Source organism: Mustela nivalis (assembly GCF_964662115.1).
Source record: "Mustela nivalis genome assembly, chromosome: 14".
In the NCBI taxonomy this organism is placed as follows: domain Eukaryota; kingdom Metazoa; phylum Chordata; class Mammalia; order Carnivora; family Mustelidae; genus Mustela; species Mustela nivalis.
This window is the reverse complement of record NC_139033.1, coordinates 83,155,895-83,179,273: the sequence shown is the minus strand read 5'-3', so window position 1 is coordinate 83,179,273 and position 23,379 is coordinate 83,155,895. Positions and strand designations below refer to the sequence as shown.

Sequence of the window (23,379 nt, the reverse complement as noted above, 5' to 3'; positions counted from 1 at the left end):
TGCCCTGGGGAGGGCAGAGCAAGGCCTGTTTCCCCACAGCCTGATGGTGATAATCGACTTGTGAGTGAGGGCCTGCGTGTCTGTCAGCATTGTCACTGCCTCCCCAGGGCGCCACTTTTACGCCCTCTCAGTCCAATTTGGTTCATTCCAGCAAAGACTTTATCACAACTTAGCGCTTTAAATGTGAGGAGAACATGAAGAAATCAAGCTATGAGGTCAGCATGCGAGCCTCCTAATGTTAGTAAGAAATGTGGTTCAAAGGTCGCCACCTGCCCTATCCCATGTGGGATGGCCTCGTTCACAGTCCCAACTGATTCCCACCACCCCACTGTCTGACTCCCAGGGGTGACAGACTCAGCTTCCCATGGCGGTCAGAAGGACACACTGTAATAATGCTGGCACAACGCCAGCATCACTGGGCTGACTGCACAGAGGCCACTATAGGCAGACTGCAGACCCTGACAGCTAGTCCACAGAATCTCAGAGTGGCGAGATGCCTGAGCCTGCTCTGCCCTTTCCCAGCCCCCAGGTGGGCTAGCTGGCAGGTGGCGACCCTGAGCATGTTTTGGAAGCACAGAGTCACCGTGAGGCCATGAGGTTAATGAACAGCCGCAACATTGCCCGTGTCACTCCAGACCCAGCACCCCCCCTCACCAAAACAAAGCGAATCATCACCCAAAGCACCCTCCCCCGTGATTGGCGTGCCGCCCTGGGCTGGCAGTAGGGAGAACAGGGACTGTACCGTCCGGCGTCGCCTGCTGGTGGGGTTTTTTACATTTGACGTAATCGTGGTCAATCGGAGTAGCTGTGTAAGGTGGGGATGTCAGACCTGGGCCAGAGGAGGAGGGGAGGGAGGCTCCGGGGCCCGGCAGTGTCCCAGCTGAAGAGTGGGAGTCCTCATCCACCAGGCAGACCTTCTCTCTGTGGGAAAATGGTTGAGGTGCAGGTCAGAATCAATACATCCTGCTGAAACGGGACATGTGCTGGTCTGAAACAGTGACCTTTTTTTTTTTTTTTAAGGTTTATTTATTTATTTATTTATTTGACAGACAGAGACCACAAGTAGGCAGAGAGGCAGGTGGGGTGGGAGGGGTGGGAAGCAGGCTCCCTGCTTAGCAGAGAGCCTGATGCGGGGCTCAATCCCAGGACCCTGATATCATGACCTGAGCCGAAGGCAGAGGTTTAACCCACTGAACGACCCAAGCACCCCTGAAACAGTGCCCTTCTTGACTGCTGGACCCCATGCTACCTTCAAGGGCCTCCTCTGCCCTCCTACGGCCCACTGCTCCCACACACATCAAAGGACTTGCCCCTCTGGCTGGGGATCCAAGGTGCTGAAGGAGCTGCCCCCATGGCACCCACTTGGGCTCTGGCCCCCAAATGGCCACTATCCAACTATCTCAGGCCCCAGGCCCCAAGGAGACTGCAGGGGAGCTAACAAGCCCTTCCTCAGAAGCACCCATCCCAGGTCCCCTCCATGCCAAGTCAGCACCCTTACATGTGATGCCTGAGGCCTGACAGATTTAATTCCCAACAAGATGCAGAGACAGAGAAAACATCTGGATTTGGGGTGTCTGGGTGGCTCAGTTCGTAAGGCAGCTGCCTTCGGCTCAGATCATGATCCCAGGTTCTGGGATCGAGTCCTGCATCACGCTCCTTTCTCCCTCTACCCTTCCCTGCTGCTTGTGATTTCTCTAATAAATAAAAAATCTTTTCGAGGCACCTGGGTGGCTCAGTGGGTTAAAGCCTCTGCCTTCAGCTCAGGTTATGATTCCAGGGTTCTGGGATCGAGCCCCACATCGGGCTCTCTGCTCAGCAGGGAGTCTGCTTCCTCCTCTCTCTCTGCCTGCCTCTCTGCCTACTTGTGATCTCTGTCTGTCAAATAAATAAATAAAATCTTTAAAAAAAAAATAAAAAAAAAATCTTTTCAAAAAAATCTGGGTTTACTGCAAGCTCCCATGTGTATAAGGAAATCTGCCACAACACTGTTGAGCAAAGAAGTCAGAAACACCTGAAACATTCCATCAAAATGGCTACAGAAAACATGCTGCACCCATGCTATGGAATAATACACAGACCCAGACTGCCAATAGCCACCAGAAAGAAAGAACAGAGTAAATGGGGTACTATCTTTATGGATGGGGTCCCAGACCTCTGGTTAGGAGAGAAGTACGCTCTAGAATAGCCCCTTCAGTAGTTTGTTTTTATAAAATAAAAGAAACTCTATAATGTACGTAAATATAAGTGTGTGTAAATGCACAGATAATTATTTGAGAAAACAAACTAAGAATAGTGGCTAATTCTGGGCAAAAGAAGGGATTTGTCACATTTTAGCCTATATGTTTACATGTAGCCAGAATTTTCCATAACTTGAACATATTCATATATTATTTGTATAATTTGATAAATTTTTAAAAGACTTTAGTTATTTGAGAGTGAGAGAGAAAGCATGAGTTGGGGGGGAGGGGCAGAGAAAGAAGGAGAAGATGACACCTCCGCTGAACAGGGAGCCTGACATGGGGCTCCATCCTGGGACTCTGGGATCATGACCTGAACTGAAGGCAGATGCCTAACTGACAAAGCCACCCTACCCCTATAGTTTAGTAATTTTTAAAAAAGATTTATCTATTTGAGAGAGACAGAAGGAGAGTGAACACATACATGAGCAAAGGGGAGGGGCAGGGGGAGAGGGAGAGAATCCCAGGCAGATTCCCAACTGAGCATGGAGCCTGGCACAGGGCTCAATCCCATGACCCTGAGATCATGACCTGAGCCGAAATCAAACTGGACACATAACAGACTGAAGTACCCAGGCATACCAATAATTTTTTTAAAAGAGTTACAATCAATAAAAGAGAACACCACTGTACTTGGGGGCTCTCTGTGACTATAAAGTACACATGTATAATTTCTAGGCACACCACATCCACATCTCTCCCATAAGACAATGGACCTCAAGGACAGCGCCTAGGCACAGATCTCTCTTGTACTTGTCTGAGCCCTGCAGAGTGCCCAGACAGGCAGGAGAACAGAGGAGAAGCAAGCTGAGCCAAAGCTCTAAGATGTGGACACCAGGGCAAAAGAAGTCTGGGCCACAATCAAAGGGAGGCCCAGAGGTACTCCCCGGTGCAATGAGGGGACCATACCATGGTCCTAGCATCCCCATGCTCTCTGGCACCATAGGAAGAGACTGCAATGCCCCTCTCTGCTTCTTGGGAGAACAGGCAGCACACAGGCCCTAATAAGTTCCCAGAAACCATGGAAAAGGACCCAGGAGTAAGAGCCTGCAACATGAAAACTGCTTTCCATCAGTGTTCTGCATGGGGCAGAGCTGTGCCCCAGTGGGGAGAGGGAATTAGCTGGCTTCTCCCTAGGACCTGCCCCTGAAGGTGGGCTAGCACTGGGCATGGTCCCAGCATGAGGTAACCTGGGGTTGTACACTTAGCCTCTCCTTTTCAGTTTCAACAGAAATAACTCAGTCTGGGGTGCCTGGGTGGCTGAGCGGGTTAAGCCTCTGCCTTCAGCTCAGGTCATGATCTCAGGGTCCTTGGGATTGAGCCCTGCATCGGACTCTCTGCTCAGCAGGTAGCCTGCTTTCCCTTCTCTCTCTGCCTGACTTTTTGCCTACTTGTGATCTCTCTCTCACTCTCAAATAAATAAATAAATAAATAAATAAAATCTTTTTTAAAAAGAAAAAAAGAAAGAACTCAGTCTAGCCACCAGAAGTCTCCAGATGAGTTCCAGAGGCTCAAAGAGCTCTGATTTACTCAGCAGCAACCCCCTGAATGCCACTCTTCATAAAGGAGCCATCAGGGTACATATGGGGGTAAGCTGTTGGGTGAAAGCATGCTACTCACTTCTCTGAAGCTTTGGGCGTATTCTTCTCCTCGCCCCTGGCAAAGGGTCCTTCTGCAGCCTCCTTCATGAAGTTAACCAGGACCTCCGCACTGACCCCAGAGTCTGGCTTCCCCAGGAGCTTTAAGATGGAAGCATGGAGCCGGAAGTACACCTAGGAGAATGACACTCTGGTGTGAGCAGCCCTGCCAGTTGCTAAGGTTCATTCCACAGGCCAGTCAGACACATTGGCAAAGAGCCCCTGACCAAGGAGACCAGACCACCACACATTGCCTTTCTTCATTCACTTTTAAACCAGCCAACCAAAAGTCATTCAAAGCAAGCTCTAACAATTAAAATGGACATGAACTCTCAGTGTTCCAGCTTAAATGTTTAGCCAGTAACACAGGCAAGCTGTGGTAAGACGAGAGTAACAAGCCTCAGCCCCGCTCACTGGGCACCTCCTCCTACCACAACGCTTGCCACCCTCTGTGGGCCCCTCTCTGGGCACCCACAAAAAGGGAGCCTCCACACCTATCTCCCAATGCACTGTGGGCTCCGTGAAGGGAAGAACAGCGGACTTCTGTTCGTGCGCCCACGGCTGGGCCAGCCAGGTACTGCAGGCCTGGAGAAGCCTGCCCAGTGGGTGCAAGACAGGTAGCGGGCATGCTGCACCAGTCGGGGCCTGGACTCTTCTTCATTTCTGTGAGTCCACACCACAATCCTCCACTTACAAATTTGTGAGCTCAGCTGCCCAAAGCCCCACCGCCTGCAAAGCTCAGGCCCAGGTTAAACTCGGGTCCAACCTGCCCTCTGCTGCTCCCAAGTGAAAACCGCATCACACACAGGCACCGCCACAGTGACTCAGCCTGGGCTCCTGCCTGTGGCACAGACTCCCACATACAGCACCAAGGATGTCACCAAGATTGGGAGCCCCTGTGGCTGCAGACCCTGATTAACCAGGCCCCCTACACCCAGAGGTGGTTCTCAAGAGATGCTGCCAAGGCCCCCCGGGTAAGATGCCAGCTGGTCCACCTGGGCAGCACTCTCAAGGGGGCATCCTGGACAGAGGGGTCCGCCCCCAGAGCCCTGCCATCTCTAGCCCACCTGCGGCCCCCAGAGCAATTAGCCCACCAAGTCCATCTGCAGCTGCAGAAAACCTCTGAGGCCCCTACCCACAAGCAGATGGCTCTGCCTGGAGGAGCACAGAGTGTTCAACTGGCCAAGATGAACCAAGCAGCAAGTTCACTATTTTGACTGAAGGTTCAACAGCAAAAGTGAATTTCCACCAGGGCAGGGTTAAAGTCTTAAGAGAAATGTCATTTTTAGAGCAGCTGAGTGCTCATTCTCCTGAGAGCTGGCATGGTGCTCTAGACCTCTGTGCCTCACCTGGAAGTGTCTGGGCCCCACAGGGATACCATTCTGCCTGCTCACTGGTTCCATCAGTCAGCAATGGAAGCCAAAAGTCAAAGAAACACCATGGAGGAAAAGAGAGTGGTCTCTTCCTGAGGGCTGGACTACCTCCCTGCACATGGGTTTGGTGCTACCAGAGGTGATACACGGGGTGGCTGGGCTCAGCAGACCCAACTGCCTTTCTCTTCTGCTGCTTACTGAAGGCAAATCACACCAGCTCTCTGGGCCTCAGGCTTCTCAGCCCCAAAGTGGGGAGTCCCTCCAGGGACAGGCCTGTGAGCCTGAGTGGAAAGCACGAAAGAGCTGTGATGGGAAGGATGTGGGACCTAGGGCCAAGAATGACAGCAACATGGAAGCTGTCGAAGTATGAAACTCATACTCAGTATGAAACCACATTTCTACATTTCCCCCATGAACCCTAATCATGTGGCCCTCAGACAGCTACTGCCGACCCCTCAGCATGAACGGTTTTTCAAAGGCATATTTATAAAAATGAGACTTTTTGCTTGCTCATACAATTAGCAAATATTTAAAAGAGGGAAAACAGATATGCTCATAGGTCAGTATAACCTTTCAGGGCAACAAGATGCTGTGGATGCAATGTTAAATGACCCCTGACAAGCATGCCCAGCCAGGCCCTGTCTGCACCCTGGCAAGGAAGAAGTGGAAAAAAAGGCCAAACCCATGAAGAAGGGATTGGACAAATAAGTTGATGTCCAGCCAGACTAGAGGGCACATGGGCAGATAAGGAAGCCCACAATGCCTTGCACTACATCTTATCCAGTGAAAAATGCCAAATGACATGCAAAATGACAAGAAAATGTTACTATGTATCTGCACATTAAGTGGGGGAAAGTCTAGAACAAGTACATGCCCAAACTGTGAATAGGGATTACTAGGTTGGGGGGTTAAGATCACTGGGGACTTCAGTTTTTCATTTTGAACACTTCTGAATGTTGGATTTTTATATATTTTTAACTACAAATATGTGTTAATTTTATAATCAGAAAAGAAAACCATCAAGGCAGATTCTGCCCCAAACTCCAAAAAGCTTGCTGGGCTCAGGGGACCGGCAGGGACTGGGCATGTAGCCTCAGAAAGGGGAAAGCTGACATGCTCAGGAAGCAGCAAGGCCGGGGCCAGGCCAAGCATATGTGAATCCTCATCCATGCACTCGCTTTCCTCCCTACAAAAGGTGCTGGCTGCAGCCTCCCGGCCTTCCTCCCAGCACTGCCCTGAGCATGGAGGAGAGCATGGTGTGAAGTGCTCAGAAATCATAAAAGCAAATCCAAGCAGTAAACAGCTGCTCTGCTCTTGAGGAGCAGTGCAAGACCCCAAATCTGGGGCCAAGAGAACAGGCTACTCTCCACCACCCCACCCCTCCCCCACCCACAGACCCAGCCTTGTCCCTGTCCTGCCAAGCTGGGTGCTCTGGGCACAGCCTGTGACCTCACTGGGAACAAGGGCACCAGGAGATGCTGTGCCACATCGTTGTCATCACCAAGTCAGGTTCCGGCAACCTGCACATGCTAAAGGGGGAAAGGCAGTTTTCTTCTGGGAAAGACAAACAGAACACTCACTCTCCCAGAAAGGATGGTAAGCACCCCTTAGAAGAGAGAGGAAAGGCTGCTTTAATTTCATTGCACACACAGCTGCTGAACACAGAGAAGTTTCCAACAGGTTGCACAGGAGTCACTGGGACCTCATGACCCAGCCCCAGGGAGACAGAGAGACTGGCCCACCCCGGCCCAGCTTCCCCGCCCAAGGCCAGCACGGTGTCACCTCCAGGGCCTCCATGGCCAGCTCAGGGGGGTTGTGGTAGTGGATCTTCTTCGGGTAGCGGGCAGCCTCCTCGTGCAGGTAGTGGCCGGCCTGTCTGTAGTGTAGCAGGTAGACGGCAGGCGGCTGCTGCTGCTTCTCGGCGACCTTGCCCAGCATGTAGTGGATGAGCCACTCCTCCTCATCACCATCGCCCTCACACCGAGCTGCCGACGAGAAACAGTGCCTGGCTGTCTCCAGCATGCTGTCGCGCCGGCCCTCCATCTGGAACGAGAGCACGAGACCAGGCTGCCTGAGGCCCAGGGCCCAAACTTGCCCAGGACTGTGCCTTATGCTGCGGGAAGCCCTGTTGCCTTCTTTGCAAAGTTATAATCTTCTCAACAACCCCGACACACAGAAGTGCCATCACCATTTCATAGCTGGGGACACTGAGTGTGTGGAGAGGCCATGGGACCTGTCTGTAGCACACCTCAAGTAAGGCACAGATGGACATGTCAACTCCAGTGTCCTTTCTTTTACCGTCCACCTGCAGTATCTGCACTACACAGTCCAGGAGTTTATGAAGGACCTCCTGATCCCTTCTGAAGGTCCCAACTGTGACCCTCAATATAGCTGCACTGAGGTCCTCTGCCTGGGAAGGGGAAAAAGCCTGAGGCCACGGCTGCCAGGAGAACCAGAGCCACCACCAATGTTCTGAGTCCTGCATTGCAGACGATGAGTACTTCATTCTCTCCCCAGCTCACTAGGGTGGGAAAGTGGAGCTGGAGAGGGTGTGCACCCAACACCTGATAACACAGCACTGGAGAGGATATGCACCCCTGAGGTCCCACAGGACTTCATACCGGTCCTCTTCACCCTTCCAGAGGGCCCTGGGGTACTAACAGAATGGCAGATTCCTGAGCTCCACCTAAGACCCATGGCCTTGGAGCTGTGCCTCCAGCCACCTTCTCACACTCAAGGGTGGAAACAGTCAGGATAGAGATCAGCTTCTAAGATACTTTCCAACTCAGAGGATCACATTTCCCACTCCCTGTATAAGGGCTATGGGCCAGCAACTAGGTGCTATCCATGTGGAATGTCAGCCATCATTGGCTTGCATCCCTTCCTCCCAGAGCTCCTGGGCTAGAACGTAGAATGAAGACTGCCAGGGTGGGGCCAGAGGGGCAGCTGGTCCCAGAACCCCAGGTCTCTGGCCCCTCATCTCCATGGCCCTAGCTCAATAGCCGGGAAGCTGCAACCTTTTCTAGTCTCATCTCAGGGACCAAAGGACAGGAGAGGCTGTAGGCACTGAGCTCTGACAAGGGCGCTGCCAGAGCTCAGGGTGAGAGGGTGAGAGAAGTACCTGTGCCCCACTGTGCAGAGGAAGGCTGCCCCACAGATGTCTGTCCAGTGGACACTGATCTGTGTGAACCTCCTATAGCAACAGCCCTGGCTGGCTGGGCCAGCACAAAGAACCCTCAGCACTCTGTCAAACCCTCCCTAGGAAAGAAAATTGCCACCTAGGAATCAAGACACCATCAGTGGGTGAGATATGATAGACAGAATCACATTGGAGAGCCAGGACACAGCACAAGCCAAGTCAGTCCATTGTACCCCTCCAAAATGGGATTCTATAGTAGATCTGGGTAAGTAAAAGGCAGCCACTTCACTGGAGTCCTGTTCTGACCGCTTGGTAGCCATGCGGCCTCAACCAAGTCAGTAGCCCTTTGCCCAGCCAGCTCTGCCAGTAAGGGTCCTAAAGCCACCTCCTGAGAAAGGAAGGGCAACTGTGAGGAGCCCCATCTGGTCTGGCACCACACAGATCCCCAACAAGAGGCCAAGCCCCTCCCTCCCCCACACAAAGCACATGCCACCAGAGTCCCTGCCCTCAGTAGGTGTGGCAGTCAGGACACTTCAGGCAGAAGAAGAGGGAGAGCACTAAGGGTCCACTATATCCCAGAACTCTGCCAGACACCCTCACACTACCCGTCCGCCCCTGAGTGAGATGCACTTCTGCTGCCGTGACACCTCATTCACCTCACGGCCAGAGTGCCTGGCCCTGGGCCGGCCCAGGAGAGGGGCTAAGGGGCTAAGGGCTATTGTTAGTTCTCACAATGCGGCCACACAGGAGGAACCATAAGCCCGCTCACGGCCAAAACCACAGCAGGGACATCAAGTTCCCTCCTTAGGCCACACAACTAGAAGTCTCTGGCTGCAAAACCTCTGCCCTTGCCTGAGAACTGACAACAGGGAAACCACCGGTTTTCCTGTAACACACCCCTTTGGCAAGTTTGCAGGCAGAAGCCAAAATGCATAGCTATCAACATGTGTCCTATAGCTCCTCTGATCAGACACAATAAGCCCAAACAGCTCTAGCAACCAATGGGCTGTGTCCCCATGACATACTTCAAAGTAGAAAACTGCCTTAACAGAGGTAGAAAAAAAACCAGGAGGCCACCAGGGGGTAGCCCTGCAAGGCAGTTTTCACCCTGGGGAACAATGCCAAACCTCCTTCCTTCCCTGCCTGCAGGGACACCTGCACACCCAGTGGATTTCCATCTCTCTCCTGCCACCCCTCAACACTCCAGGAAGATGGCCTAGGAGCCCAGTTTCAGGTCCTGAACTACCTGGGCCAAGAGCTTCCAAAGGATCAAAATAGAGTTCAACCACAGAGGCCAAGAGCTACGCAGGAGAAAGAATAGTCAAGGGGAAGAGGTGTGCAGGGAGTCAACCTGGGTCTCCTGTCTGTTGCCCACTCTCTGCCTTCCCTGCCCCTTCCTGGGAGAGGCAAAAGTTCCCTCCTCTTGGGAAGCTCTACAAAAACCCTCAAGTACCAATGGCAGAAAGGGCACTCTGATTTCTCATCATATTTACTTCCTGGAAAACCTCTATTCTGCTAAATCCTACTCGGCTTCACAGTTGGGGGTCAAATAAAGAATCCCAAGGTCTGTGCTCCACCCACCCCACTTGAGTCCCAGCAGAGGACAACAGTGTTCCTGGTGTGGGCAGGGAGTTAGCTCCAAGCCGGCTCAGCCCTGGGGCCATGACACTTCAAACAGCATGGAGCACGAGGCCTCTGCACAGGATGGTCACAGCGAAAGAAGGCTGCATGGTGTGAGCAGAGCACAACAACATGGTGCTGAGTAAATAAGAAGCTCAACGCCATACACAGCGCAACAGCATTTGGGCTAGAAGAAAAGAACAAGTAAATCACAGCATTCCTTCTAGGAGGACATGTATACATAAGAAATAGTGTTTGTTTAAGGTCTGGAAAGATACAAGTCTAACTGTAGGTTGCTCTGAAGCAGGAATGAAGGAACTAGAAGGCGGGGTGGGGAGGAGCCAAAAAGATTTTAGTTTTGTCTTTACTGTGGCAATTGTTTTAAAGAAGGTGTTCCTTGTATAACTGAAGAGGGGTTTCTATAATGGAGGAGATGGTTAAAACAAGGGCCATGCTCCTCTCCTCTCGCCCATTTTTCTTCCAGGGTTTGGCCTTGGCACAGAACTCAACACCGGCCCTTGCCCCATGGCCACACTACCCTTCTCACCACCTTTGTCCTCTGCCACCGGTGCCAGGCTTGTCCCCAGGATACCATGTCTAACCCACCCAGGGAGCCCACTTCTGACTGTGAGTCCCTGATGGGACCTTTTAACGTGCTCCCCACTCCCCCTGAAAGAGGTTCTGATGCCCAGTAACGTGTGGGTTCACGCACGCTGGGTGGAGAAAGAGGGAAAACCTTAGGGCTGGAGTGCCCTGAGTCCAGCCCCCTGAGACAACCCTCCGGGTGCACGGGCGGTGGCATGCAGAGCTCATGGGAAGATGAGGTCACTGGCATTTCTCAAACAACAGCCCGAGGTACAGCCCCAGGTCGTGTTTCCGGTTCGCCCTTGTGAAGCATGGGTGACATGCGGAGACTAAGAAATATGTGGAGAGAGAAAGGGATTTCAGCCTTTTTGAAGCTTTCTCAAAGTGCACTCCAATGTCAGGGGGGACCTCGTGTGGGAATTCCGAGGCCGCCAAGGCTGTGGACGCAGCAGCAATAGCAGTCACACCAGCACAGGAATGTTCAGGAATGTTCAGATTCTGTTGGTACTCTTCCAGCATAGCCCCCTAACACTTTCACTGACACTCATCCCCACCCAGCTTCCATTCTGTAGTATGTCTCTTGCTGATTTCTGCACCCAGTCTGATGGTACAATACAGATCTACAGCAAATTTAAATGGCAAATGTTGACAAAAAATGTGGGATTTCATGAAGTTGATGAAAGTAATGTAGACAAAGCCTTTATGAGCACCAGGGACATTTAACATGGTTGACAACCACCCAAAGGGAGGACAACTGTTCAAGGAAGATACCATAATACACTCTTCTAAGGCACAAAGACATCAGAGAATCCTGTGAGAGGGAAGCAGCCCTCAAATATTACTGCCGAGGTAGCTGTCTAAATTTATGCTGCCGAGGTGAAGGGACATTATAGCATGCTATTGTAAAACTACTGGGAAATTAAGTTCCCTGAAAACCAACCAAACTCAGTCCTTCTTGGTTCCTTTGAAAAATTAACACAACCTTGCAATTATCACCAAAATCCTAGTAAGATTTAGGAGTTATTTTCATTATTATTTAATTACTAAGATAAAGTCCCAACCACCTTTTGGCACTATTCACTAGGCTAACTGAGCCGCACTGTGAGTGGATCAGCTTTGTGACCCTTTGCTAGGAACTGCCCTCAAACAGCAGCCCCGCCCCCTCACGCTCCTGCTAGTGGATAGGGATGCCACCCAGGTACAAAAGGGGCCACCGGGGGAGGATGACATTTATATCATTATTACACTCCCATTTATGCTTTTCTGTACCAACTGAATTTTTAACACTTAAGGACACCTCACTTCTATATAAAATCAGTAAAAGCAACAAAGAACTGTTACTTCCTTGCACAAGCCTAGAACTTCCCCTACTTAGCAAAATGTGGGAAGGTCAGGGTCATCAGGAGGCCAAGCACTCTGGAAGCCTGTGACCTGCCTCTGAAGGCTCGTGGGTGCCGGTGGGTAGGGGACAGGGCATGAAAACAGGGGCCTAAACTCAAGGATGGAGGGGCTTTCAGGATGGCAGCACAGCCATCCTGAAAGAGAGTCTCACTGACCAGGCTGCTCTCACTGAGTTCCTATAACAATCCAATGGAAGCACTAACAAGGCCATTATCTTGTTTGGATTGTGACCACATATAATCACTGAAAGTAACAGGGCCCTTTAGCACTCTGCTCTCCTAGAATCCCTTCTGGACCATGCCATCTTATTGCCACACCAGCCTTAAAGATGTCAGTGGGACTCCTTCACTTCCATCTCAAGGAGCCAAGGGTGCCCTGCTCAACAGAGACCTCAGGCCAGACACCCAGCAACCCGCACTAGGGGAACTCCCTACCAAGACAGACTTCAAAATTCCCAACATGGAGTTAAAAATTTTACAGGGACTCAAGAACTTCCTTTGAAGGAATGGGGAAGAGACAGCTACTTCTGGTGGCCAACACCCCTCCCGGCCTTTCCATTGCCAGAAAACTGATGGCTCACCAGCCAGATCACCAGACCTTAGCCCCAAATACCCCCACAACAGACTAGGTGTCTAAAGACCAAGGACCAACTGTCACTGACCATAGTTAGCTTCAGTCTCACAAGGAGAATCATCTGTGAGCTCCCAGCATGGTTGTGAGGACAAGCGCAAGAAATGGATAGGACAGAACTTTGCCACCTGAGGGCACTTGAGTCAGATGGTAGGATGGCGGTCCCTCTGCAGAACCCCTCCTCACCTGCTGCACAAGCTCAGGGGGCAGCTCAGCTCTCCACTGCTTCAGCTGGCGTGAGGCAAAGGAGTGCAGGGCGTAGGACATGGTGCCATACTCGATCCACAGGGACAGGTTGGAGCTGTCAATTTCCAGGGCCCGCCGGAAGCAGTTCAGGACAGGTGTGGCATGCTTCCAGATGGGCCCATCACTCTTCAGCTCATTGGAGTTCAGCTTGTCTTGAATACGACTGGCCCGGGCCAGAGCCATGCCTGCCCAGGAATCAAACCTGTGGTCACAACAAAAGCGCCAGTAAATGCACTGCTGCCCTTACAGCACTGCAGACACAATAGCCTGCAGGGTGGCGATCCCAGGTCTGTGGGAGCCTGTCTCCCAGGCCAGGGCCCAGAGCCCAGCTCCACCACCCAGCGACTCCATGTCTCTGAGCTATGAAATATGGCTAAGAAAACCCACCGCAATGGGGCACCTGGGTGGCTCAGTCCGATAAGCATCTGCCTTTGGTTTGGGTCAGATCCCAGAGTTCTGGGATGGAGCCCCACATGGGGCTCCCTGCTTGGCCGGGAGTCTGCTTCTCCCTCTCCCTCTGCCCCTCCTCCTTCTCTCTCTCTCTCTAGTAAATAATAATAAAAATCTAAAAGAATAAAAGGAGAAAACCCACCTCAAGAGAGCAGGGCTGCTGGGACAGCACAAGACCTGAATCTTAGGTCATCTAGCACCTCACAGGCACTCAGTAAGTGTTCTAAGAGGATCCCCACCAATTTGAGCCCAAATTGTGCTCACATGCACGGTGGGCTCTTGGACTCTGCTCCCCTTTGCTTCCTTGCCTCTGATGGGAAGGAAAAGGGGTGCTTTATAAGGCACTGCTCCTCCAAGAAGGCAGGCTCCCATCCTGCTGCCTAATCTCTCACTGGTAGCTCCTGCCACCAACACACTCAGTGACCAAAGCCATGGCACAGCCAAGACCCCGAAAACACAGCCATGCAGCTTCTGCATGGTTCTCCCTCTGGCACCTTGACCACATTCTGCCCTCTCCAGCTCAGTTCCCAGCAGCAAGATGGAGAGCGGGGGAACCACAGGATGGCTAAGACCCTAGTGCTCTGAGATCGCCTGAAAGAAAGTGGTAGGGAAAATGCAAAAGGTTCTCTGAGATGGAGACCAAGGCTAAGAGGATTTCTGGGCACTTGGGAGAATGGAATTTTCTGAGTGCAAGAGTATACAACAGAAAAGGCAGTAATCACATGACAGATGCTACCCTCCCTGAATAATAACAATTCTTGACCCACTGCTACACAAACTTTAAAACTGGCCAACTGCCTTCCTGGACTATTTGACAGTACCAAGGTGTGGTAGGGACACAGCAAACTTATGAAGCTCACACATGCTTCTACCATACTCCAGGCACCTGGAGATGAGAAAGTGCAATCAAAGGAGCAGTAAAGAGCCATAAAGGCTTAGATGGTATCAGGAGATAGCAAAAATGAAGGCTTTGGCCCCTGTGTGGAGGTTCCAAGTGTACCCTTTCCTCCTCAGGACCTGGGGGTCCAGGGCTCTGTTCAGATCACCTCCAGGAGGTAGCACAGGAGGAGGTGTCAAGCTCCCCTCAGACGGTGGGAACCCCATCAGGGACTTTCTACCAGGGCCAGCTCCTTCCACACTGAGGATTTTCCCCTCTTAACTCCTCCCAGAGTGCCTTCGCAAGCCCCTTTGCCCTTGCCTTGAGGGAAAGACCACACTACAGTGTATGGCCAAATGCCTGCATGAGTACCAAAATGGAAACTACTTCCTGCAGTCACAAATGTAAGTAACCAAGAATACAGACACATCATCACAAAACCTCAAAATGTTCCTCTATGTGTTAACAAAAGCAAAGTCCTGATGTGGGTTCTTCATTCTAGCAGAGCAGCACACAATCCACACTCGGGAAATGCTGACCCACAGGGACAATGGGGGCCGGCCTAAGGGCCAGTGATGCCATGCACTCAGGAGGAGGAAGTGTCCAGAACCTGCGTGCTGGGCTTTTACTCATGTGGGGCAGGTTTGTTCCTAGCACTAGGCCCAGAGTTGTTTCTTTGGCAGAGGGATGAGCTGTCTTGGGGCCTAATCCTTTCTCGTCCCCTCAAATGCCACTCTCTGAAACACCTGGCCAAGGTGCCCCAATCCCAGCTGAGCCAGAGCAGATGAAATAGTGAAATGAAGACCGGTCAAGAAAAGCTGTTGCTAGCATCCTCGAAGACTCTGTTTTCCCCATAAGAACCACCAACATACACTGGCCAGAACACTCCACCATCCACCCAACTGTCATGGCCTTCACCTGTACCTAGAGGGTTCAGAAGATTTAAAGAAAAAACCAGTATCTGATCTTCCATCCTAACTAGCACAGAAGAAGAGACTGAGCCCAAGTTTTCCCTGACATCTGCTTGTTAGGGAGGGAATGAAGAGGGTCCAGGACTGGGCCACCAAGCTCCTCCTGGCCCTGGGGCCAGTCCTCACATCCCACCTCCCTGGGAGGGCTCTTGGCAGGCTGAGCCTGGCAGGTTGATACCGTCTGAAGAAGTGTATGTACAGGTTTGAAGGAGGCCCAGTTGAGCTAACACGAGCCTCATCTTATAGCCCAAGTGGCTACTGGGTGAGAGGTCCCACACCAGGCTCCTACCTCCCCACGGACAGGTGGGTTTTATCATCCTTACCTTTTAGACATGGAGAGAGCAGCACAAAGGAGGTGACTGCTCACTATCTAGAGCTGTGAGCACTCAGCCAGCCTGAGCATGGCTCTGCTCCATCACACTGGCCCACAGTGACCCCAGAGAGGACATCCAGGGCCACTGGCACATGGCTCCCTGCCTGGAGGAAAGCAGAGGCTGAGCAACAGGGGGCTCTGGGAGAACCTTTCCCACAGGCTACAGAAGTTGTGTCAACTGGTTTCTCCATTCAGATCCCAATCCCTCCCCTAGGCTAGGTGGATCTTGACAAGGGGGAGCTCCCCAGTTTCACCTGAGGGTGGGCAGCCACTGTGGCCTGGCCCCTGAGTACTTACCTATAGATACTACTCTGGACCCTTCAGACACAAATCTTACCTTGACCCAAGGCTAACCTCCTAGGTGTAGTAGCCATGAGGAAATGTTCCCTCTCAATCAAATGAACCAGACTTTATGAGTAGGGCCCTTATCCTAAAATAAGGAAACAACCATAACTAAAGACATGTAGAACACATCAGCCCACTTTCCAGGGCTGGCAGCCAGGAAAAGAAGCAGCATACAACCAACAGGATGGAAGCAGGGGGCACTCCCTTCCCCTGCTGGCCTGCATCCAAACAGACTCATACCTTCTCTGATCCCAACGCTCATCCCAGGTATCTTCTAGAAAGAAGCCTACTTCATTGCTCTTCTTTTTATGAAGAACTTGCCTTTCCCCAAAACTGCAGAGTGCTAAACACACTTTCTCATTTGTTTTTCCCTTGTCTCTTTGCTAGAGCAGGGAAACCCCAAACTGGCCCAGTGAGGAGCTTGCTGGGCTGGAGTCACCCCAGCCCTCCCTGCCTGGCCCAATGCCCAGGTCACTGACCGGTTGGGGCAGATGCAGATGTCATGCATGTAGAACTTGATGGCCTTGGACTGCTCCTTGTTTTTAAAATGGTAATCAGCCAGGAGGTAGTAGAGTTCATTCACCACTGGAGGGGAGGGGTCGGCTCCTTCTGGGAGGCAGGGTACCTAGCAGGGGAAGAACCAAGGATAAGGGAGAGGAATTCAGGGTCTCAGCTGTGACCAGTCATGCTGCTGGTCCATTGGACCAATGGTCCAATTGGTCCAATGGACCAGGACCATTCACATTAGCACAGGATAGACTCTAGGCTTCTCATGGCCCTGACCTCTGGTACAGAACAAGGAAAGAAGCCAAGGTGCATAAGCAGCAGTGCTAGAGGAAAAAAATGACAGGACACAGTCGCATCACACTCAGTTCCTACCTCAGCCGAAGCACCCTCAATGTAGGCGGAGACTTTGTCCAGGCTCAGCGCTGGCCTTTCTGTGCGGGGCACAATGGTGGCGATTCTCTTCAGAAGGTTGGCCAAGTCAGCAGACACTGTGCTAGTCTTGTAGCTGTCAAATTCAGGAAGGGTCTTGGGCTTAAAGTACTCGAACATAAACAGGGCATCCTCCCATATAAGGTCGACCTTGAGAAAAGACAAAAAGCAGATCACAGTGTAGTCAGGGCAAAAGCAGAAAGGGAAAAGTTCTTCCATGGAAACAACACAGATGAGGTTACAATATATTAGAGTATAGAAAAAGACTTGTACACCCTTACAAATGTGCATACCCACTGTAATCCCCAAAACCAAATGTCTAAAGAGCACACAAGTAAACTGGCATGTGCCTGGCCTTTATAAAGACAAATATTGGAAACTGAGGGCCGCACTCTGTGAACCCATGTGGCCATGCCAGAAGGTAGGTTCAGTCATGAGTGGGGACTGTGGCCAGGCCACAGACCCTCTCGTTGAGCCTCAGCTGTCCCACCGCTTGTTCTGGACGAGGGTGGTTCTGCATTCTGTATGGTGCCCTGTGGGTGCCCTGCCCAAGTAGCTCCTATTCAGGGGATAGAACTGGTAAGACTGGAGAATAAATGATGAGCTGTGAGGTCATATACCCAATACTGCTCTGAAAATCAAACAGGAACAAATGAAAACCTCTAATGAATTATTTGTATTACCCAAATTGGAAAAAGAAATCCTTTGAAAATTGCCATGCCGCACTTTTGAATGATTAGGCAACATCTGTGAAGGAAGTCTTTGCAAGGAAAATCCTTTTTCAGGGTGCCTGGGTGGCTCATCAGCCTTTGGCTCAGGTCATGACCCCAGGATCCTGGGATTGAATCCGAGATCAGGCTCCCTGCTCAGTGGGAAATCTGCTTCTCCCTCTCCCACTCCCCTTGCTTGTATTTGAGCTCTCACTCTCTGTCAAATAAATTTTTTAAAATCTTTTTTAAAAAAAGAAAGAAAATCCTTTTCCTGTGATCAGACTATGTCCAACTATCCTCTCATTCTCCTGGTGCAAAAGCGATGTGTCTGAGGTCCTTTGAGAGAGCTCAGAGCCCTTGCTGCTCTGACCCCCACTCCTCTGCAAATGGGCAGGTGCAGTGGGTTGGGGCAGCTCCCTCACCTGCTGGGCCGAGTGCTCCTCCAGGTACCTGGCTTTGCTCTTCTTGCTAGGAAAGCTGTACAGACAGTAGAAGCACTGTTCCAAGGCCGTCTCCAACTCCTCCTTGTAGGGGTGTGTGTCTTCAGAGGTGGACGCAGCGAGTTCCTTCTGAAGAACTCGTACCTGTGGTAGGCAGGAAGAGATGCCTGAGAAGGCCCATAGCTTCCCTGGCACAGCGGGACCCCAGGGAGACCACCACTCTGTCAATTCTGTTGAACTGAGGAAGCTGTGTCTGTTGGACCTGTTTCCTGGAAAGGGCCTATTCTACTCACAGGAGCCGTTCTGGGCCCAGCTCTGACAGTGACCTCCTAAAGAGCTTCCTGCCAAACTGTCTTCCTTCCAAAATGCCTAGTCAATATCTACCAGCTGCTAGAAGGGGATATTATACGTCCTCTGGGAACTTCTCTACTTATTTGTTGGCCATTCATTTGCTTCCCAAATATTTACTGAGCACCTCCTTATGCTAGGCACAGTGTGAAACAGTCCAGAAGCTCAGATTCCAATAGAGGAGCAGTTAATTAAGCAAGTGGTTATAATGCAACATGGTAAATCCCATTAGGGCTGAGGGAGTTTGAGAATGACTCCTCTCTCAGCATAAAATATAAAAATACAGCAGAAAATATATCCAAAGAAATAATATCCCAAATATATCCAAAGCACAAAACATAGCCAAAGAAATAATAAATTATCCTCTCAGACAACACTGAACATAAGTCAGTTAAATTAGAAATCAGTACGTAAAGGTAGCAAATACCAAATGTCAAAACTTAGAGCATGCAGCTAAAAACATACTTGGAGGAAACATAACCTTCAACACATGTACTAAAAGAGTGAACACTGTCAATGAGTGGCCATCCAAGCACAGTGTAGCACAAGGCCTTTCCCATATGCTTCTACACATAGGTTGAAAAAGACTCAGACCTTAATGAAGGAAAGATGTTACCTGAGGGATGGTTTAAGCATGGTGCAATTTCAGGGGGAGATAAGCATGTAGTGTTTCCCATAAGTTTCACACATAAATTTATAACACATCTTAATAAAAGGAAGAAGTGAATGGGGTGCCTGGGTGGCTCAGTTGGTTGAGCGTCCAAATCTTGATTTCAGCTCAGGTCATGAACTCAGGGTCAGGAGATCAAGCCCTGCACACTCAGCAGGGAGTCTGCTTGAGGATTCTCTCCCTCTGCTTCTCTCCCCGCTTGTGCATGCTCTCTCTTGCTCACTCTCTCTCAAATAAATAAATAACTTTTTAAAGATTTTATTTATTTATTTGAGAGTGAGTGAGCAAGCGAGCAAGAGAGTGAGAGTGCATGCATGAGCAGGGGGCAGGGCAACAGGAGAGCTGGAGAAGCAGACTTCCCACTGAGCAAGGAGCCTGACTTGGGGCTCAATCCCAGGTCTCTGGGATCATGACCTGAGCCAAAGGCAGATGCTTAACTGAGCCATCCAACTGCCCCAATAAATAATCTTTAAAAAAAAAAATTTTTTTTTTTAATTTAAAAAAAAATTTTTTTTTAATTTAAAAAAAGGAAGAAATTACTCAAAGGATGCTTTAAACATAGTATCCTTTCAAACAATTCAGCAAATGTCTTTTCACACAGGTTTTTAAACACAAGTTTGTAAACACATCTTAATATCAGGAAGATGTTACTGAATGACCTTATACAAGATGCTGAGCACATGGTTTTTTCCAATGCTCCTGTACTTAACTTAGAAACACTAATACCTTAACAATAGCAAGATGTGGAAAAAAAAAAAAAAAAAACAAAACAAGAAAGAGGGAACGCTGAAATAAGCTTTCACCACAATTAAGTTACAAAAAACACAACCTACATCTAAGTATTAATGTGGCAATTAATGACTTAGAAAGCAAAGGAAAAAAAAACATCAATAAACCAATAGCTGATAGCTTGGAAAATATTTATTTATTTATTTATTTTAGATTTCTTTATTTGACAAAGACTGAGCCAGAGAACACAAGCGGGAGTAATGGCAGAGGGAGAAGGAGAAGCTCAGTAGGGAGCCTGATGCAGAGCTTAATCCCAGGACCCTACGATCATGACCTGAGCCAAAGGCAGACACTTAACAACCCAGCCACCCAGGCCCCTGAAAAAGCTAGTTTAGATAAGCTTCAGGAAAGACTGGCTTATAAAAAAGGAAAAGAGGAAGCACAAATAAATGATTTTAGCACTGAAACAGAGGGATAACCAGAGGTACCACAGAGACTTTTTAAATCATAAGCATACTTCATGAACAACTTTATGCTTATGTGGACACTATTTCAAAAATATAATTGGTTTAACAAAAGAAAATCTAAATAGGTGTAGAATCTCCAAAGAAAGGGTCAATAGTTTAAAATTTATTCTCTCCCCCAAAAGAAGAGAGAGAGCTCAAGGCTGGGGTGACACACTTCGGCCCAGGGGGCAAATCCTCCCACTGCCTATTTCTGTATAGCCCAGACTAAGATTGGCATTTACATTTTTAAATGATTGGAAAAAAAAAATAAGCATAAGAAGAATGTTATTTTGTAACATATGAAATTCAAATTTCTGCATCCACAAGTTTTTACATATTATCTTTACATACTGACAATGGCTGCTTCTGCACTGCAATGGGAGAGCTGAGTATCTGCAACAGAGCCTCTATGGCCGACAGAAGCTTCAAAGATTTACCATCTGTCCCTTTACAGGGAAAGTTTTGCCAATCCCTAGGCCAAAAGCAATAAGACAAGGAAAAAAAAAGAAACTGTAAGGATTGAAAGGAAGGGAAAAAATAGTTATTCATGGACGATATAAGTGTCCACACAGAAAATCTGAGAAATCTATAAGCCACCAGAATTACTAAGAGCAATAAGCAAAGGACCTATGCACAGGAGAAACTTATTTTTTAAAAATGTAGTGTTCCTATCTGTCTACACACACACAATAGAAAACTTAATTTTTAAACATCTATTTACAACAGGAATTAAAAAAAAATAATGACCAGGGCACGTGGGTGGCTCAGTGGGTTAGGCTGCCGCCTTCAGCTCAGGTCATGATCTCAGCGTTCTGGGATGGAGTCCCACATCGGGCTCTCTGCTCTGCGGGGAGCCTGCTTCCTCCTTTCCCTTTCTCTGCCTGCCTGTCTGCCTACTTGTGATCTCTGTCTATCAAATAAATAAATAAAATCTTTAAAAAAAAAAATAATGCCCAGGTATGAATCTAACAGAATACACATAAGAGCTTAAGGAGAAAAGTATAAAATCGTATTAAGGGACATGAAAGTATAAGACCGTAAGTAGATTAATCACAGCAGGTATCAGTTTCTCTCAAAGGCAGTATGGTCCTGGCACAGGAATACCTACATCAGTGTAAAGAACAAAGTCCAACAACAAATCCTCACACATATGGACAGAAGATGGAAGGGGCCTTACAGATTCAGGTAGAAAGAACAGACTCTTCGATGAATGGTACAAACCAAATGGCTGCCCATATGGAATGTAAAATGGATCCCTACCTTATATCATAAACAAACAAACAAAAATTGAGAAGGAATAAAGACCGAATGGAAAAATGAGAGTGAACTTTAAGATTAATATAGAGGAGAATATATTAATAATCTTGCGGGAGGAAAGGATTTCTTGAAGTACAAAAAAGCAAACCAAAACAAAACAAACCATACACAGAAAACAAAAACCCCACAAACCATAAAGGACTAATAAATTTGGCATTTAAATTCTGTAAAACAAACACTACACACTAAGTTAAAAGACATCACATAAAATTGCCTAGAAATTATAAAAACACGCACACACACTCAGGCATGTAAAACTGGTGAAACATATGTATCAGACAAAAGACTGGAATTCAGAGTACATAAAAACTCCACAAATCAACAGGAAAAAGAAAAAAAGCCCAACAGAAAAATGAGCAAATTATATGAGCAAGCAAATCACTAGAGGCCACCTAGAGGGCCCTGAGCAGAGAGGGCAGTCAATAAGCAGAGGCCAAGTCCACAAAGGAGAAGTTGCTGCAGGCATGTAAAAGCTGGGCCTTGGGTAGAAAAGTCAGGAGATATGAAATGAAACATGGAGGTATCCTATCACTTCCACTCCCTCAAATTCACTTGGCAGATACTGGCAGCTAGAATTCACGCTCCATCAAAGAAGACACAGCCCAAGGAAAACCTGAAGTAGGATCATCCCATCATCACCCCCACTGCCTGCCTGGAAGGAGGCCCTTCAGCACAGCTCCTGCTGGATACCAGCTTGCAAAGGTGCTACCTCATTCTCAACCTTCCCCCAAGCAGCATAAGATCCTAAGGGTGACTGACTGCCCTGCAGAGGGGACCCTATGGAAGAAGACAATGTCTCCAAACTCTCTAATTGAGCAAGCGAAGGCAGAAGCAGGAAGTCGCCAATTCCTGGGCAGCAATATAGTCTAAGCTTGGCACGATTCTTCCAGAAATGGTTCTGAAATGTGGAGCTGACCAAGGTGAGCATCCTCAGAACTCACGGGGAGAGCAGACAGGCATCTACGGGTAGGGCTAGGGCTAGGGCTCCTGCCAAGTCTCTGCCTCCTCCGCACAAGTGCTCTGCAAACTGTCAAGCCTCACACATACCTGAGCTCTACAGATATTCTCAGTCTCCATTCATTCATTCATTCATTCATCCCATGATGTATTAAGCACTTACTATGGGCTAGGTGGGCTATGCTAAGGTACTGGGAAACAGCAGTGAACAAAACCAGCAAAAATCCTGGTTACGTATCAGTGGAGAAGAGGTACACAATAAGCATACTAGATAAATAAACCACATGGGGAAAACATAGGGCAGAGGAGGAAGATCAAGACTGGGGAGGCACACTACAGCTGTACAGAGGGTGTGCTTGCTTACTGAAAAGGTATATAGCAAACCTTTTCCCGAAGGGCCACACAGTAAGTATTTCAGATTTCACATATGGTATTATCAGAGCCCCTCACCCCTGCCACTGTATTGCCAAATCAGCCACAGTTAATAGGTAGATGAGTGGTTATGGCCATGTTTTACTAAACATTTATTAACAGGCTGGGTTGGGTGCCCTTCTCGTGCTCTGTAACTCAGCAGCAAGTTTTGGGGATGGGAATCATGCTGCTTATCCCTAGTATGCCCAGTCGATCATAGCTACCAAGTGAGGGAAGGCTATTTGCACTCACTAAATATTTACTTACTAAGTGGCTATTGATTCAGCGACTACTACCTTGTATGACTCGTGCCCGGCAAACAGGACTCAATGGAAGGCAGTGGGGAATGCAGCTGTTACTTCCAGGACCTGGCCCCATGCCTGACACACACATAACAGATGGAGTAACGAGCAGTGGTTCTAAATCCACCTGTAGGTCAGGGCCAGGTCCAAAACCCCTGAACTCAGGTGC

The 23,379-nt window shown here is 49.2% G+C and overlaps 1 protein-coding gene across 7 annotated transcripts in view; it reads right to left on the bottom strand.

Moving 5' to 3' along the window:
* Positions 1 to 23,379, bottom strand: part of CABIN1 (calcineurin binding protein 1) — a 149,971-nt gene that overhangs the window by 76,971 nt on the left and 49,621 nt on the right. For 4 of the 7 annotated variants that reach the window (XM_082697648.1, XM_082697652.1, XM_082697651.1 and 1 more), the window contains 7 exons: positions 17,953 to 18,114; positions 16,764 to 16,970; positions 16,364 to 16,509; positions 12,809 to 13,070; positions 7,030 to 7,290; positions 3,858 to 4,009; positions 743 to 921 (listed from right to left, as the gene is read on the bottom strand). In XM_082697648.1, coding sequence (XP_082553774.1) covers positions 743 to 921; positions 3,858 to 4,009; positions 7,030 to 7,290; positions 12,809 to 13,070; positions 16,364 to 16,509; positions 16,764 to 16,970; positions 17,953 to 18,114 — 1,369 coding nt within the window. The remainder of the gene's footprint in view (positions 1 to 742; positions 922 to 3,857; positions 4,010 to 7,029; positions 7,291 to 12,808; positions 13,071 to 16,363; positions 16,510 to 16,763; positions 16,971 to 17,952; positions 18,115 to 23,379) is intronic. The other 3 variants (XM_082697649.1, XM_082697650.1, XM_082697653.1) reach the window with 1 other exon arrangement.